Source organism: Rhamphochromis longiceps, linkage group LG15 (assembly GCF_057381845.1).
Source record: "Rhamphochromis longiceps isolate RC_006_pf linkage group LG15, R_longiceps_female_GT1.1, whole genome shotgun sequence".
NCBI classification, from domain to species: domain Eukaryota; kingdom Metazoa; phylum Chordata; class Actinopteri; order Cichliformes; family Cichlidae; genus Rhamphochromis; species Rhamphochromis longiceps.
Genome location: NC_140571.1, coordinates 25,082,354 through 25,100,859, shown reverse-complemented (window position 1 = coordinate 25,100,859; position 18,506 = coordinate 25,082,354). Strand labels below are relative to the sequence as shown.

The following is an 18,506-nucleotide window of genomic DNA, read 5'->3' as shown; positions in this document are numbered from 1 at the left end:
CATAAAATAAGAAAAACACACACAAGATTCTTTACAGGTACGAACCTTTAAAATGTCCCAGTTTTTTAATTTTTCTCTCACTGAAAACTTCACCTCCACATGAACACAGTCAGCGTTTTGGGATTTCCCTACCTGGATGATTGAGCGTGAAAGATATTTTTTTATTTTGCATCCTGAGTTAAGATGGGCAAGTATGGGGAGAACATGGAACTACCACCTGTCTAGAGATCCTCATGGGGAATAAATGATGAAAAATAGCTGTGATTTATTGATTTGTTATAAATATTTTATTTTCATCAGCTAAAAATGATAATACTCCTTACTCTGCATCCACAGCCTCCAAATTCTTGACACAGGAAACAAACAGAGATGTTGTGTGCTTGATCGGCTCTTCATTACCCACCATACATATAACAATAATCCGAATGTTGTGATTTTTTTTAAATTGGCATCACCTCCTGACCCTGCTATAAATTCAGCGACAAAACAGATAGAAACAGATTATTCTTTACTTCTTCTGACTACACCCAGCTCCCAAACATTATCCATGAACACTCTGTGTTTATTTGTGTGCATGAGTTCAGCAGGTCTCTGTCCTCCTGCCAGTCTGTGCTCTGTGTTGAAGGACACATCAGCTCCTAAAATGCATCACGAGGGCAGCAAAGAGAGAAGACTCCAGGAGGAGCTATAACTGGGGAAAGTGTGTCCTTTCCAAAAGTGTTTTTACCTTTAAGTATCACTAAATCATAACCACAACTGAGATATACGAACCACAGAGAGAGGAGGAGTCTTTAAACAACTTGTCCTTCATATTCAAACATTTGAAACTGCCTTCCAGCATTTGTCTGTGTGCCTGTGATTACAAAAGGTTTTTTTTTAATCTTCTCACATTGTGCCATGTAGTGAATTTAAATAACAGAAGTCCTATGGAAAAAATGTTATGATCACATCAGTATAATGAAAAAATTTCACATCATATTTAACTGACATGACTTTAAAATGAGGCTCCAACATGGAGACGTTTCATTTTTACAGAACAAAGACACTCTGTGGAAGAGAGCCAGAGATTAATAGTAACTAAGGAGGACAGTTTCTGTGTCCTGAATCCAAACTGGGAGCTGGTTCCACTGAAGAGGGGCCTGAAAACTGAAGGCTCTCCCTCCCATTCTACTTTTTTTTTTTTTTTTTTTGTCCCATTTGGATCTTTAGCCATCAGAATTGTTGTCTTAAGGCCAAGAAAGATGCCAAGCAGATTTATTTTACCAAGTGGATCATCATGGCCTTGCCATATTGGTCCATTTGATTGACCTGTATTATAATTATGTATCTATTTTATTTTCGGTTGCCACAAATGGGACAGACATGACTGGGGGATAGGACAGGGAGAAAGAATGAAAGAAAGAGGGAGAGAAAGAAAAACAGGGGAGAAGAGACGGTGAGAAAGGGGGGGAAGAAAGAAAGAAAAACAAAACACCTGGATCACCTGTATGGAGAAAAAAAAACAGAAGAGAAAGCAAACCAAAAAGAGCAACATCATAAATACAACACCATCACAATAAACTAGCTAGCAGTAGATAACAGTAGATACTAAAACGATATTGTACAGCACGCACGATAGACAGCGCACAATGTGCTTTGAGGCAGCAGCCAAGAAAGGTGTAGTCCACGTCTGTGAACACCCGTGTGTACACCTGTGTGGATCAGCATGCTTGTATTCCAAAGGTTTCTCCATGTAACGATCTGCTAGGGAGTGTGGGGAGCCATAGCCCCGTCCCCCAGGGCATGAAGCAGGTATGGAGGAGATCCAGGCCCCAGACATTCAGAGGCCCCAGAGTACGAGGACCCGAGGAGGACCACCAAAAGGGGGTGAACCGTGCCACCCTCCTGGGAAGAGCTGAGTAGAGCCCCAAACAAGAGGTCACCCAGCAGCTACGGAGCAGAAGCCAGAGGGGGTTGCAGTGGCGTGCCCGCGGGCTCTGCCGGCAGCCAGCTGTGCCAGAGAGGACCGAGCTTCAGGCCCAGAGGCCTAAGGGCACCCCACCCCCCGGAAGGGGCCCAGCCGGGCCACAGGCGCCAGGCCCCACCAATCGGCCACCAGGAGTGAGCCAGTACATACATGAGCACCCAGCCCAGGTCGACAAGAACCACCAAAACACCAACGTCTGAGGGCATCAGCCACCGGCAGGGAGTGTGGTGAGGGGAGATAGGCCTCCGTACTTTAGAGGGCCTGAGATGTACCCAGAGAGGTTGAGTCTACTTTTAAATACTCTAGGATCAACAAGTAGGCCTGCAGCGTGAGAGCGAAGTGCTCTAATAGGGTGATATGGTACTACAAGGTCATTAAGATAAGATGGGGGCTGATTATTTAAGACCTTGTATGTGAGGAGCAGGATTTTAAATTAAATTCTGGATTTAACAGGAAGCCAATGAAGGACAGCCAATACAGGAGAAATATGCTCTCTCTTTCTAGTCCCTGTCAGGACTCTTGCTGGCTGCAGCGTTTTGGATCAATTGAAGCCTTTTCAGGGAGTTTTTAGGACATCCTGATAACAATGAACTACAGTAGTCCAGCCAAGAAGTAATAAATGCATGAACTAGTTTGAGGAGATGCTCAGAGAGGAGTTAAAGAAAGGAATCGAGGATGTGCAGTTGACAGAGGAGGTGCTGTGGTGATTGTTCTTCCTGTTGTGCTTCATGGGCCATCGTGTTTGCAAGAAATCAACTGTTTGATTAGCCATTCTTTGAAAGTGTGGACATACAATTTATATAAACTGTATGGATCCCACATTATGGAAATTCCCTTGTTACAGCAGCAGAGGAAGAAGCGATAGGAAGAGAAAGTGAATTAGAGATATAATAGAAAAAATGAAAAAATGAATCGTATACACTGTGATTGTTTACATGTACAGAAAGTGCAGTGGAAGTAATAATGAGAATACACATGTATTTTTTTAGACTGTATAAATGGTGTGTGCTGTACATACAATACACATATCATAGATGGCAGTATTTGAGATGGATGTCAGCAGCTGTAAGGCTGTATTTTTTATTTATTTTATTTATTTTGTTGATCGCATAAATTGCCTAAAGGTTTTTTGCTTTTTGTTTTTTGTTTAAAAAAAACAACCTTTTGTTTCATTCAAAATTTAAAAAATAAATAAATACTCACAACTTTATTAACAGCAACCCACTACACATATTTACAGTAAAATGCGGTATTTGCATTGTACATTCAAAAATCACAAATTATTAAGTGTTGCCATGGTTATTTCAGTTGTTTTGCATGCTGAGGATATATTTTGCTGTTTCCGTTGTTTGAATGTTCGTGTGAGTCGGTCAGGATGAGGACATGTATTTATATTTAACAGTAACAAGCTGTTTGTGGAGATTAAATTAGAAACACTAAAATTAAAGCAAAATGGTGGTAGATACTGTAATTACTGTAAAAATCCTCTGTGGTTATGTGTTTAGCAACATTTGTGCTGTTTCACCAGCTGAAATTTGACTTTTAAAGTATTTTTCACAGCAACATAGAATAGATTCCACCATCATGCCTGATTATAGATTTGTTATGAGACATATGTGACTTAAGAATGGACAAAAGGAAACTGTATGGGAGAAAGTAGTAAATAATTTTAGAAATTAAACACATTTGTTGAAGACCTCTGATGCCCTCTGAGTGCAGTAGCTTTTAATGAGTTTCCAGCCCTGCAGAGGACTCTTTTCTAGCTCCTATTTCTGCACCTAATCATGCTGTAAAGTGAGGTTTTTGTGACCCAGGTGAGCAAATATTGTCTCTTAGTCTAAACCCGTTTGGCTGCTGCTTTGCTGAGATTCCTGCAGGAATAGCAGCTGTAAAACCGAGGCAGCCTCTGGGAAAACTGGGAATCTAACCTGCAGCTGGTGCTCATTCAGCTAAGAATATAAAAACGAAATGACATTAGATTTTATTTCCTCAAAAAAAACAAAAACAAAAAAAACCCCAGAAATTGCAGGTGTCTTCAGTGGAATCTGCTCATGAAAGTGAATTCTTTCCTTATGACTGCTTCACAACTAAAAATTAAAAACAATTATTCAGACTTTCATCAGGTGCATCAGGTGTTTTATTAGACGTACCCCTTGTTTTTATGACAGGAGCTGTCATCTTGTTTTGTTCATCTTGCCACAACGCTGACACCTCCTGGTAACATCCCATAACTACAATGATTAAATCACAATTCAACATCAGAATTTCAGCTGACCGAAATTTTGTTGTTATGATAATTAAAAGAAAATATATATAGCAAAAACAGTAATAAAAGACGCTTTTAGAGCAGACGATTCAAGAGTTGATTCTATGTTGTTGTTGTTGTTTTATTATCACAGGGGGGAGAGAGAGTGAGAAACGGTGACATTATCTAAGACAGTTTTTGTATTTCTAAAAACAAGGCACTCGTACTTAGTCCTTTTAATCAGTTATTTATTTATTCATGCAATTAACCCCTTAGGTGACCGGACAACCGGTAAGATGGGTGAGGCCAACATTCAGCTTTTCTTGTAAGGTCTTTTTTTCTTTTTTTTATTGAGTATGTAAAATTTAAAATTTCAGATTTTTCATCTTTTCACAGGGAATTCAGCTAAATAGTTTTTATTCAAACTGTGCATTCATTTTTATTTTTAATTTTCTGTTTTGCTTTGCGTTTGGTTAAATTTCATTTATGTATTGTGATATCTAGTTTGTCAATAAATAAATAAATAAATAAATACAATAAAATAGTCAAGAAAAATTATTATAAATTATTATAGCAAGGAGTTGTTACGTGATTGTTCTTTACTAGTGATTATATTGATTTGATGAAAAAAAATTAATAGAAAATAATTTAATAATTAGTCTTAATTCATTTATCAAATTACTATTTTATTGAATAAAAAAGAGAATTATCAAATGTAAAGGAGCCTCTTTTAGCCGTGTTATCACTAAAAGTCGCTGCCTTTCTATTTACGGTAAACAGCGGTTTTAATGGTTTTAATGAGGTAAGGACGCCAAAAAAAGTCGATATGTCCCTACCGAGCTTCCGTACACCGGAAGCAGCGTGTTAGTAGTTTGCTGTGGTTGTTACAAGGGCAGAAGATTTGTTTTTGCAAGCAGTTTACTCTACTGATATAATTTATAGTGCTCTGATTTAGATTTAAAGCAGTTATTCATTTATCTCAAGTACCACAAATCTAATATAAGGTAAGTTCAGACGTAACAAAGGCGTTAAATAAAACGCCTTCAGTTCAAAACGAAGAAATAAGCGACCGTTTGCTAACATATTGATGTTTCCTGAGTGCCCGGCTTGTTGTGTCATGCTGTCATTAAACAAACGCGTTAAGGTTGAAAATCCAACTCGGATTTTTATTTTGGAAGAGTAGCAAACTATTTTCAAAATAAAGTTACAGCCTTTTTCTTCTGTCTGAATTTAATATAAAATGTTGACGATCTGTTGTTTTTGTTATAGGTTTTAAATGTACAAAATTACATATAATCACAATAAAATAAGGTATTCTCATTCTAATCTAAAATATGTGCAGACATTATTTTAACTTTCACTGAAGAGCGAGGTCTGCTGTCTGTTATCTGTACTAGAGGTGCAGAGCTGAGTACCTCTGTGTAGCAGTGAAATAAAAATATTCTATCAGGAAAGTTAGATGCAGTGTAATGAATTAATGTGACCTTCATAATGGAGGCAAAATGAAAGAAGAGAACACGCTGTCTATCCCTGTCTTTGTAAATAAAGTTGTTTGTATTTGTTGGTCTCCCCTCAGATGTCTCCGAAACCTCTGGAGCCGCTGGCTAAGAAGCTCATGAAGGGCGTGATTGCTCTGGAGCTGCTGGGCGTCCTCGGGGCTTACGGTCTGTTTCACACAATGGACACCAGTCGAGGTATGAAATTATGATGTTAAATGGATCTGAAATAGGTCTGGCTTTATATCATCCTAAATTTCATGTTTTATATCCTGCACCACCTGCAGATTTCAGGAACACTATGAACAGGAGGTTCCCATCCATCCTAGAAGGTAAGAAGAATCTCCAGGTTCAAACTGGGGCTTAGCAGAAGGTGTTTTTCAACTCTAACATGGACACTGGCTTCTTTCATAATAATAATTACTGTTTATATAGTGTGGTCCAGATTTAAAATCATTACTAAATTAGAAAATCAGAAACACACCTGCACAACGTATGAAAATAAAAATGTCAGAGCACAGATAACGTTGAAATGTACATACAACAGATGAAAATGAGGTCATATTTAAATCAATTAAAACCCAAGTTGGTGAAATAAATCAATTCATATGAAAATAAAAATGATTAGTGCAATTTCAGCAGAACAACAAAGTTTTTTTGAAGTTCATCTGAAGATACCAACATAGCACCAAATAAAGACAATATACATTAAATCAAGTAATGTGTAAAAGTATATTAGGTACACATTTACTGCAGAACAACCTGATTTTTTGAGCCATAAAATAAACAACATGTTTATAAACCTTCCTTCTGCTTTATGTGAACATCATATCATAATTTCTGTAAGTTAATCAGCTGCACAGCTCTGCTGCCAGTCTCTCAACCCACAAATTTCCAACACAACAAAATTAATTTTGTGACGTCCGCTTCCTCCCAGTTTACTACAAGTCCAACGAGTGGGCGGGGATCTACGGCATCCGAGAGAGAGACCAGGAGGCCTGGTCAGCCAAACAGGATTGAAGGTGTCCATCGACGTCATCGTCATTATCACGTGCAGCGCCTTGGCATCTGAGTCTGGAGCCTCCCGGCTGCTTCAGCACTGCACATTAGGAAAAAAGACATCACTTCCTGTAAAGACTCATCAGACCTCATTCATTTATACAGGAATTGTCTTTTCTCTGTGGAGAAGTTATTAAATGTGGCTGGTATCCAGCCCAGTCAAGGATATCCTGCCTTTGTTGTTATTTTTAAACACACATACTTTGTATATATTTGCTGCTGTATGAAGCAGCCAAACCCAAAAACCTCTTTTTGGGGGTTTTTGTCTCACACTTGGTACCCAAGTACAATCTCAAGTGGGGGTGATGATATGGTAAATGGACTGGTTCTTATGTAGCGCTTTTCTACTCTATATGAGCAGTCAAAGCGCTTTATACAACTAATTCATTCACCCAATCACACAACCACTTTTTCTAACTGTTAAGTGCTTACTGTCTAACATTCATACACATTCACACTCTGATGGATGCATCGGAGAGCAACATGGGGTTAGTATCTTGCCTAAGGATATTTGGCATGCAGCCTGGGATCGAACCACCAACCTTCCAGTAGATGACCTGCTCTACCACCTGAGCTATAGCCACCCCCTTCCCCCTGACCTGACATCCTGGTTCCCTCTTGCGAGAGCATTTGTAGACACCCTGGTCGGGAGTCAAACCACTCACCTGAACTTCCAAAGGCGAGTGGTGTTACCACTATGCTATTGATCAATGGATATACATATATATGTAGAGGTGTGTGTGTGTATTCATGAACTTTCTTGATGTCCCTGTTACTCCCACTTTTTCTTTGCTGACCTTTAGCATTACATTCTTGCACTTCCTATTACTTTAGTTTGATATAATAGCTGTAAACTAACAACAGCCACAAGAGGTGTTATAGCTGTTGTACAAAATCAGTTAGTTTTTCTTTTTGTCTGTTGATAACATTAATTATATCATTACTGCTGTAAACTATCCATCCATCCATCCATTCGCTTCCGCTTATCCTTTTTCAGGGTCGCGGGGGGCGCTGGAGCCTATCCCAGCTGTCATAGGGCGAGAGGCGGGGTACACCCTGGACAGGTCGCCAGTCTGTCGCAGGGCCAACATACAGGGACAGACAACCATTCGCACTCACTTTCATTCGCACATTCACACCTAGTGACAATTTGGGTTTTCCAATTAACCTATCCCCACTAAGTGCATGTCTTTGGACGGTGGGAGGAAGCCGGAGTACCCGGAGGGAACCCACGCAAACACGGGGAGAACATGCAAACTCCACACAGAAAGACCCCGGCCTGATGTTGGAATTGAACTCAGGACCTTCTTGCTGTGCGGCAACAGTGCTAACCACCGTGCCACCGTGCTGCCTTGCTGTAAACTAATTTACAGCAATTTGTAAACTAATTTAAAATGACCACATTTATTGAGCAAGTGTACCTAATAATCTCCCATCAGTTCAGTTGCAAAATACTTTCTAGATTAATCATTTGGTCTATTAAAAGTTAGGAATTTGTGAAACAGCGACAGAAAATCAGAAAAATAGTATTGCTTGATATTAAATTACATTTAAAATGGTTTAATGTTAACTGCTATATTTGATCATTTTATCCATTCATCCATCTTCTTTTGCTTATTCAATTCAGGTTGCGGGCAGGAGCCGGAGCCTATCCCAGTTGATACTTAATAAGTTTTAATGGTTAATACCTCACCAACAAAAAACCTGAACCAATTTAAATTTGTAAATGTAAAACAACAAAACCTTGAAATGGTGCAGACCGTTCTACAAATGGCACATTATGATCAGTATGTTCAAACAGAAACAATCATTAAACCTGTAAACACACTGAACAGGATCATGAAACACTTAAATGTTTGTCTCACACAAACACAGGTTGTATGTGAATTGATTTGTTAAGACACAAGGAAATCTGCTGCTTATGTGTCAAACAGGCTCATCCCATGTCAGCTCAGATTTGCCTGAAAGAAAATTCTGACTTCTTAAAAGGAACGAATCATGAGATTTCTCAAAAATAACCAGCCTCCTGGTAGACACACCAGCAGTCTCAATTTGAAGTTCTTGAGGTTGTGCTTGAATTATCGCACTCATAGACTTCAGCCTCTCACAGCTGAGGATGAAGGTCGGGATGTTTTTACAGATCACTCTGAAATCCTTTTTTTGAGGGAGCACTTTAAAATTCCAATATCTAGAAAACTCCCAGAGCTTCAAATGTGTTAGAGTAAATATGAATGTGGAGCGTCAGCAGTGCAGCTCCAGTTAACGTAAAACGGGCGTTTGAAGTCCCTAAAATATTTAAATGTGTGATCTCCGACAGCGGATTTGGAGACTTGTAGAAACCACAGTAGATTTTATTTAGAGCTTCTCACATACAAGACACGGGATATTCTTGAAAACAGTCCGAAGGTGAAAAACAAACCAAGAAAACGGCACAGCGGCACACACCCTCTCATTGGCCAGAGAAATTTGGGCCATGAGGCTGGAACTAAAAACAAAGCAATATTTCCCTTCTCTACATAATTATGAGTTATATGTGAGAGAAGAGCGTAACAAATTTTGGATTTAATAAATTTACTTGGACTTTGTATATTGCGTCATACCTGGAAATATCACAGTGAACTTTTCCCCCAACATTTAAGCTTTAACGAGTGTAACGATTCACTTTTAGACTGTTTTAAGACAATTCTGTGTAAACAACATTGTGTGAGAAGCAAAGGTTTCTACAGGCTGTAGACATCTAAATATTTCAGCAACTTCAAGCATCCTTCATTCGTTCAGAGTCCATTTTCATAGAGGCACAGGACCAGATATTTACCTTAAAACACAAATGTTCCCTCAAAAACATCATGAAACAGCCCTGCTTTCATCCCATGAAGTATTCATTTATGCATTTTAAAACCAAAGTTTATTTTAAACATGATGGACTGAGATGGAATGATCCAGATGAGATTTGCAGCAAAATGTTCAGCACAAAGTCTTTGATTTTACAAAAAAATAAAACAAGCTAAATGTGGCTCCTCTTCACCAGCCCCCAGATTGAATCTGTAAACACCGTTTTATGTCCGCGTCCTCCCGGTTTACGATGAGACCGCTGAGTGTCCGGGAATCTACAGCGTCCGGGAGACAGACGAGGAAGGCGTGGTCACTGAAGGTGTCCCTCAGCTTTAGGCCAACATCTTCAGCATCCTCGTCATCTACTTCCTCTTCTTCTTGCTCCCAAACGTCCCGCTTCCCGTCCTGGCTTGGCTGAACCCCATCTTCTTCTTGTTGAACGTGGTCTTCTTCTTGCGCAGCGTCTTGGCGTCACGGCCGTGGATCCAGTCGTCGCGCTGAGCTTCCCACTTCAGCTGCTTCAGACCTGCACACAGGAAGTGTTAGAAAAGAAAACACATTTGGTTTATCTGTGCAGCGCAGCTGAGTGGGACTGACAGCACTTTCACTGTGTGGAGAAGTTATGAAACGTGAGACACCGGCCTTCATCTCGTCTGTTTGTTTTTAACCCTGTTATAACCTGAAACAGCCTCAGCATCCTTCAGCTCTCACATGTCAGTCTGAATGTAATCATTCTTAGTTTCAAGGTCCATTAAATGACATCACTGTAATAACAGAGATGGCTGTTGGGTCAATATAAGGAATAAAACTAACTTACTAATGAACATTTTAGTTATACAGAACATTTCAGGTGCTGTAATTATAATAGAAACCATAACGATGACCTAGAGGTCATATTTTTAAAAGGCATCGCAGCACAAAATCCTATCCTCAGCCTTCAGGTGGCCACTGGGCTTGCTCCTGCAGTAGTATGAGCTGTTCAAGGTGAAGCTCTGTGATCTCACCTGCTTTGTCTCTATTGGCCATGGCGTTCAGCCCGATGTTGTCAAACTTGGAGCCGGCATTCTCGTCCAGCAGGCAGCCAAACTGACAAAAATAAATAAAATAAAATAAAAAAAGAACAATAATGATGTTATAAGACCTTTGAAATATTTATGATTCCATAATCCTGTTGTGCTTGTTTCCATGAATTCTCTGAAGTCAAACTGACCTCTTCAGCAGAAGCAAACATGGCTGCATCTTTCTTTTCCTTCTTCTTCTTCTGTTTGGAACCTGAAACATTGAACAGTGATCAATAAAATAACCTCCGGAGTCGCTGACTGAGTTTTCTATACACAGCCAAAACAAACTGACACATTAAATTATGTTAATAATTCTTTGAGCTACAGATCCAGCATTAACCTAAAGATCCGGAGAAGTCGAGTTCCTCGGAGGATTTTCTCTTTCCCTTCTTGGTCTGTGGGGTGATGTCTGGAGCTTCCATCTCATCGTCTTCTGAATCTATACAGTGGAAAAGGTTTTTCCCAGTTTCAATATTACATTTGAAAAGAATTATTTTCTCTCATATCTTCTGTTCCAGTGATGGACGTTCATATTCAACACGGCCCAAGTTCAAATAAGGAGCTTAGTACGTGCACAGCTAATCCTTTCAGCCTCAGACTGCTCTAAACACTCAGTTTCACACTGATTTTCCTCCTCCTGGATCTTTATGATGTCACAAAGAGCAAATATTCTGAATATGGCCATCACAGGAATAAACGCCCCACTGACAAGTCTTCTGTGAGGGGCAGCCAATGAGGAGGAGCTATAACTGCTCATTTCAGACAGAGCATGGACTCAGTATAAGATAGGGAAGGATTATTCTGAAATGTGAATCATGCAAAGCTGCTCTACAAGAGTCCAAGAATGAAAATAAGGAGCTGAAAATAAGCAGAATAATTCCACATTAGCAGAAGGATAAATTCCAGCCATCTTTCATAATTTAGCATAGAACCCCAAATTTTGCATTCATTTATTAAATGTTTTTAAGTTAACTGTAAGATATTATATTTTAATTAGGTGCTGCTTTAACAGATGAGTTGACTGAATTTATTAATCTGTATTTTTATAATGATTAAACTTCACTGGTTCCAGAACCTTAAATGTAAATGTTTAGTAGTTTTCTTTGAATTATGGGGTGCTCGTCTAAAATAGGCTTACAGATTATTGGCTCAGATATCCCATGATGCACTGTGTTCCCTCTTCAGTATGTAAAAAACAGTGGTTAGGATTTCTAAAGGTACTGACCTCCAAATGCAGCATCTTCATCCTCCAGCTCAGGAACTGAAAGAAGAGGAGAAGGATCAGGTGTCTGTAAGAGCTCAGGTCGATTCTGTCCTTTAACTCATAACAGCGTGGACTTGAATATATGAACATCAATATAATCTCAAGTCAAATAATGACAAAAAAGACATTTATACAGGCAGAAAAAAATAAAGGTATTGGTGTATTAATTTAAAAACAGAGAATATTGAACTGGCACTCGAAACAAAGCTGGATTAAAATAAGTTTTCGTACTTTGTCATATTTTTTTACCTTCATCATCATCATCATCATCATCACCCTCTTCGTCTCCATCAGGGTCCATGAACATCCCTCCTTCTTCCTCCAGTTCGTCTCCGAAGTCTTCCTCGTCCATGCTGCCCAGAGACACCTCCTCATCGTCCAGGTCGTCCATGTCCGAGTTGTCCACGTCCGACTCAGAGTCGTCTCCTGATTTCTTATCTTTTTTACTCTTTACATTACTGACAGAAAAACAAAAAACGTTGTGAGGAAGAGGATGGTTCAGTCAGTGTGTAAAAGTCTTTAAAGTCTTTATTTGTTTTTTTAAAACAAAACCAAAATCGTGTTCGAGTCTCACAGCCAATCAGATTATTCTGTTTTTAAGACTAAATAAATACCAACATAATGCTCTTCCTAGTATTTCCTGTATTTGCTTTCCCATGTGTAGCAACAGTAATACAGAAATAAATAAAACAATAATACTGTAAACAGAAGGAAAATAAATTTAAGAATGACAAAGTAAATCAATAAATGAATGGAAATAAAACCCAAGAGTAAACCTGAAAACTCACCCTGCAAAGTCCAGATTATCACTGCCGAGGTCGGTAAAGTACGAATCACCTTCAAAGGTGTCTGCCAAAAAACAAACAAACAGTTACTCAGCCAGAGAACTTTAAGTTATACTACAAGCAAAGGAGGAAGAACAGGAGGAGCACAGCCAGCCTCCGGTGGGCTGCTTGTCCTTTAGCGGGAACCCTGTCACAGCCCAGAGCCGAGCATTCCCCCGTGAACACCAGAACCGGCAGGTCGACCACTAACGGCCTGGTCTCTTCACGGATGAGAGCAGGTTGACACTGAGCACACGTGCCAAATGTTTAACTGTTGAAGGGCAGCAGCAAACAGCACCTCAGACTGGCCAGGAGTTCACCGATTCCTCATCAGGAAGATCCTCCCATCATCAGGATCACGCCCAGGTGTTATCAGGCACGTGTGGGCCAAACTCACAGTGAGCCAAACTACACTCAGACTGGATCAGCCTGCGATTTAAATTTTTACCTTTTATTTGAAATATAAAAGATTTTAAATGCAGTTCTGTTTACGTCGAAATGTCAGTGTTTTATGTAATCCGTGTTTATAAATTTAACTGTACAAGTGTCTCGACTGAAGCCATTAACCAAGGATCTGTGATGTTTTCATGAGGAGATACTGAGCATTAAATTAGAGACGATGGTTTATTTACCAAGAAGTTTCTCAAACTCATCATCGTCCACATCCTCCAGGCTCTCGTCGTCATCGTCACCTCGTGGCCGGCGTTGCTGCTTCTCCTGCTGTCGTTTCTTGAAGAAGCTGACGAATGAAACAAAGAAACAAAACTCATTAAACAGAATACAATCAAAAAACAGTGGAAATATGTCAGGTGACTTTGCTGGGACGCACCGATGGAAGAAGATCTCATCAACAGGAACCTGACTTTCTTCTTTGGACAGAAACTCTGCGCTGTTCACTGACACACACAAATAATTTAAAGGATCCACACTTCATCTGACATCAGAGCAGGTGAAGGAAAAAAAAACAAACATAGAAAGTGTGAAATTTGTTTAAAGTTACCTGGTAGCAAGCTGACAGGTAATCTGTGTTTGGGCTTCATCACAGCAGCGTCGGTGTTTTCTAAAGAATAAAAAATATTAAAAAAACGAAAGTTTACACTTAAAATTATTAATATTAGTTCATTAAAACCGTCAATAAACTGTCACAATGTGTGAAGTCAGCGTGATTAAATCTGTTTTGAGCCGAGACAGCAATGAAACCACAGACTAATAATAACAACTCTTCAGGATGTTTTTTATCGTTTTCCATCTTTCTGAGTTTGAATTTTTTTATTTTTCTGTCGTTTTTAGCTTGTAAAGACTTATTTAGATTGTCTTTACCGTCCACTGTCTCTTGTTTCTCTGCAGGTTGCTGCTGTTTTGCAGCTTTGTGCGTTTTTTGTATTTTATTTCATCCCCTCTTCATTGTTTTTGTTCCTCTTTTAAGTCCGTTTGTTTTAATCATCCTTTCTTTTTTGAATTATTTGAACTATTTATTGAACTATTTCACAAATGTGAACATTTGACACCAGTTTTCGTCATTTTCCCATCTACATGTGATCATTTTGTATCCATCTGTGTTTATGTTGCATCATTTTTGATCCATTTTACAAAATGCATCCAATAGAATTCGGTGCTTGTTTGTCTTACGTTCTGCTTTGAGCTGTTTGGGGTTTCTGAAGACAAATCGATCGAGGAAGCGGATGAGGGTGAAGTCCTGCAGAGGGTCCCCAGAGTACTGGATGAAGTCTCCCTGTGGAAATAAAATCATATCAAACATTAACAGCAACAATCATGACGACTACAGAGCTCCTGAGCATGTGGAAAGGGGCGGGGCTTTTACCTGCAGAATGGTTTTTGCAAACAGCGACACTGACGGATGGAAGTGCAGAGCGAGCTGCAGAGAACATCAGACATTAGGTTATACACAGCAGCTTGTGAACACAAGCTCTGGTTACGAACTTTGTGTTTATTAGGACAGATTTTTTTACCTTCTGCAGCTCCCATAAAGTCGAGCGATCTGCACCGCAGAATAACGGGTTTCTGTGCAGCGGGTCGTAGCTCTGAACACTCTTCATTCCTGAAAGAAAACAGGACGGAGAAACAAACATGATGAAGCTCGTCTTCTTATTTACTGTCCTGCTTTATTTTAATCAGCCAGGTGCAACAAACACACAAAATTAGCTGGAATAGAGATTACAACATGATCTAAAAGTTTTTCCTGATTCAGGCAAATAAAAAAAATCTGCAATTAGTTTCATGAAGCTAAAACAAAACAACTAGCTATTAAACAATAGCCTCCCAGGAAGACAGTGGGTGGAAATGGTGGAAAGTACCAGGGGCACTGGCGGTTATGTTAGATTAAACCCATCCTTCAACAACAGTTTTCAAACAGAGAACGTCAGCACTAATCTTTGCGTTTCACAGACCTTCCAGGTTCTGGTGATGTACCCATGATGCTGCAGGTTTGACCTCCTCTGCCTCTGTGTTTGTTTGTTCCTCTAGTTTGTCAGCATCCACGAATCGCTCCTCTTCATCATCATCATCTGCAGCGAGGTCTTTGAACGCCTCCTCTTCCTCATTCTGAATGAAGCCATAATTCAAAAGTTTAAAGCAGTTCATCTTTGAGAGCATTTTTGTCCAAAAGGAAAATCTAAAGCATCAGTTTTACACCCTCTGAGATTTCTTACCCCCTCCGCCTCCTGCAGCAGTATCTTCAGGCCCGGTTTGGCCCTCATGACCTCCGACACCAAGAAGAGCGCCCCACAGGCGAAGCTGGCGCTCTGCTCGGCGCTGATCTGCAGCAGCCGTTTGACAAAGGCTTTGACTCGCCTCAGTGCCACGTCAGCCTTCATGGATTTGTACAGCAGGTTCAGGAACATGTTCGGGCGGGAGGACGACGACAGCCCGGGGTCCAGCAGCTTCCTGCAACACAGGTGGAGAAAGTAAACACCTGAATGCTGTCTGTTTAGAGCCCACAAACAAGCTGCCAGGCAAGGTTTTCCTTACCTGTACAGAGCCACATAGTACCGGTCCGAGATGCTCTGCTGGGAGTCCATCACCTGGAACAGCAGCATGAGCGCCTGCACGGCTGTGTTGAACTTCACCAGATGAACCACTTTGAAGAGTGTGTCCATCTGCTCTCTCACTTTGTCGTCCCCGGTGCTGGTGTAGGGATACGCCCTGTTCACGCCCGCCAACAGCGCACTCAGCATCTTCGACTCAATGTCCTTCTTTTTGACGCAGGCACGGAAGAAGGAGAAGTAGATGGTGATGAGCTTGGCGGCGAGCCCGTCCTCGTCGTGGCTCAGGATCACCTGGCTGAGGAAGCACACGGCGTAGTACTGCGCCTTCGGGCTGATGTTGGGTCGGAACAGGAGCCGCTCCACCTCGCAGCACACCACCCCTTTCATGTTGGGGTGTTTGTGCAGCAGTGTCTCCAGCAGGTACGATGCCTTTGCCGCCGTCTTGTACTCGGGGTCTCCAAGCTTGTTTACCACTTGGGTGAGCAGCGCCTTCTCTTGTTCTGGACGGCTGCACAGCAGCTCATGGGCAGTGGCTAACGCCTTTGCCTTGGTGGCAGGCACTGTGTCGTGAGCCACCGAGTCCAGCGCCACCACAAACTCAGCCACGTGGTGCTTCAGCTGGTGCTCAAAGTACCAGAGGATGAGGCGGCGGTCGCGGGCGTCACGGTTGCCGCTGGCCTTCTCCTCAAGCTGGTCGAACGGGTGCTGGGCAAAGGTGCGGAGCTTCCTGTCCCCGGGCAGCAGGTTGGACAGCAGCAGCTCTCGCAGCGTGTCCATTGCCATCAGACCCATCCGCCGACTGCCCTTCTTCTTCACCATGGTGACTAGGTTCTCCACGTGCTCCAGCATGTGCACCGGAGCGTCCTGAATCAGAACCGTCATGGCTGCCATTCTGTCCGCCAGCACGCCAGAGGAGACAACTGTCTTCATCCAGGCCGAGTTGGCGCCTTTCTGCAAGCTCTTCTTGGTCTTGTAGAGGGTCACCTCAGCCTCGAACAGCTGCTGAGCGAGCGTCTTGTACTGCGAGACCAGGGCAGCATCCTGTGGCGCCGACGAGCCCTCTTCTGTGTAATCCAGCTCGAACCACTTACCACCAGGTTTGATCAGCAGCACCTGCCGTGGCTGGAACTCAAACACGGTCTGGCTCTGCTTCGCCTTTTTTGCCGCCGATACCCGCGCCTCTTTTGTCTTCTTCTGCTTCTGATCGACGACGTTGGGCTGAGTGTCAGGTGCCGTCTCCTCTGCTTTCTCCACTTTGACCTTTTTAGCTTTCTTCTCGCCAGCAGCTGTGGCAGCCGTGGCGGCTTCACCCTCAGGCTTGTCCGGAATGGTTTGCTGCGTCGCGTATGCCCGGATGCCCAGCTTGGTGATGAATGACTCCAGCTCGCCCTCCTCCAGGTCATCTATCGCTCCTTTCATGCCGCCATCAACGAGCTCGTTGGAGTCTTCGAGGCCGGCGAGGAGGATATAGTCGGCCTAAAGACGTAGAGAAGAACCACAAAGAAAAGATTAAAAATATGTGACAAAGAATTCTGATTAACATTTGTGTATAAATTGTATTTAAATGTTTACTTTATTTGATACGTTTTTATTTATTTATGTAAATAATACCATGGAAGCATGGATCCATCCTGAGTGTATAACAACTGTTCAGCCAGCGGTCTAATGGTGTGGGGATATTTACTTGGCACACTTTGTGTCCCTTAGTACCAACTGAGCATTGTTAAAACACCACAGCCTTCCTGGTTACTTGAACATGACACTGAGTTCACTGTACTCAAATGGCCTCCAAAAGGATCGGAGCTCAATACAGGAGAGCACCAACAGGAGATCCGCATCATGGATGAGCAGCAGCTGTCTGATACGATCACGTCATTAAGGACCAAAATCTCCTAGGAATGTTTCGAGCGTCTTGTTGAATCTATGAAGAAATAAGGCAGCTCTGAAAGCAAAAGTGGATCCAACCCAGTAACAGCAAAGTGTACCTAATAAACTGTCCGGGGACTGTGCTTTTACGTCACATAAACTTTCGTGTCAGTTCAGAAAACTATAAAAACAAACCGACCTTCACAAGTTAAAACGCTCCCTGACTCTGTGAGTGTTGGCCCTGTTTCACCAGGTAAATTCACCTTAGTTCCTCCGAGCCGTAAAACCTCCTCCAGACTGAGCTCCTCTTCCTCTCTCTCCTCCTCTTTCGTATTCTTCTCTTCACCTTCATCCTCCTCTCCGCCGCTGTTTTTCGCCTCCGGCTCGTTTTCTTCGGCCTCAAATGTCACTTTTTTGGACTTTTTACGTTGCTTGTTTTTCGCTGCCATGCTGTTTGCAGCGTGAGGAAAACTGACCCGGATGTTGAACGAAACGTTTCCGGTGCACGGTTACCAGATCTCATAGTGGGGTGCTATCAGAATTCAACTCAGAATCCATTTATTGTCACTAAACATCAAATGAGAACCAGCTCCCTGGTAGCAGAATTTAGAATAAAGACTAATTTATAAAAATCTTAAAATGTAATTATACAAATGTACAAGGTCATTATGTGTTAGCCAATATTTTTCACATTTGTGAACAATAAGAAGCCCGAATTGACTATTGGGAGGCTGTAATTGACGTAATGTAGTTTTTACACTGGTAACATCAATTAGTTGCATTATTACGGAAGAAACCTTTAAAATGTGACAATTTTCAGGCAAGTTCTAGTCTCCCAGAGAAGCATCCCTTCTAAGTTCGTTTACGGACCTTTATTTGAAATGAACC

General features: G+C 41.4%; 2 protein-coding genes across 3 annotated transcripts; one reads left to right on the top strand and one right to left on the bottom strand.

Annotated features, from left to right (window-relative positions):
- The first annotated feature begins 5,067 nt into the window (after positions 1-5,067).
- Positions 5,068-6,972, top strand: LOC146652752 (protein CEBPZOS-like). The gene is made up of 4 exons (XM_085381988.1): positions 5,068-5,215; positions 5,788-5,905; positions 5,995-6,039; positions 6,645-6,972. Exons 2-4 carry the CDS (start codon positions 5,788-5,790, stop codon positions 6,725-6,727), a joined length of 246 nt encoding a protein of 81 aa, XP_085238114.1. The 5' UTR covers positions 5,068-5,215; the 3' UTR covers positions 6,728-6,972.
- A 1,507-nt stretch (positions 6,973-8,479) lies between these two features.
- cebpz (CCAAT enhancer binding protein zeta) lies at positions 8,480-18,120 on the bottom strand. 2 transcript variants are annotated; one of them, XM_085381986.1, is made up of 17 exons: positions 17,882-18,120; positions 15,736-17,228; positions 15,417-15,651; positions 15,156-15,309; positions 14,718-14,806; positions 14,570-14,623; positions 14,377-14,479; positions 13,748-13,807; positions 13,577-13,643; positions 13,380-13,486; positions 12,712-12,772; positions 12,173-12,381; positions 11,885-11,920; positions 11,000-11,098; positions 10,809-10,870; positions 10,603-10,684; positions 8,480-10,124 (listed from the first exon to the last, which is right to left on the bottom strand). In XM_085381986.1, the coding sequence occupies exons 1-17, from the start codon at positions 18,065-18,067 to the stop codon at positions 9,961-9,963; spliced, it is 3,261 nt and encodes a 1,086-aa protein (XP_085238112.1). In that variant the 5' UTR covers positions 18,068-18,120; the 3' UTR covers positions 8,480-9,960. The 2 variants fall into 2 exon arrangements, with proteins under 2 accessions (XP_085238112.1, XP_085238113.1); XM_085381987.1 differs by having other exon boundaries at positions 11,885-11,922; positions 12,178-12,381.
- Between the last annotated feature and the right edge of the window lie 386 nt (positions 18,121-18,506).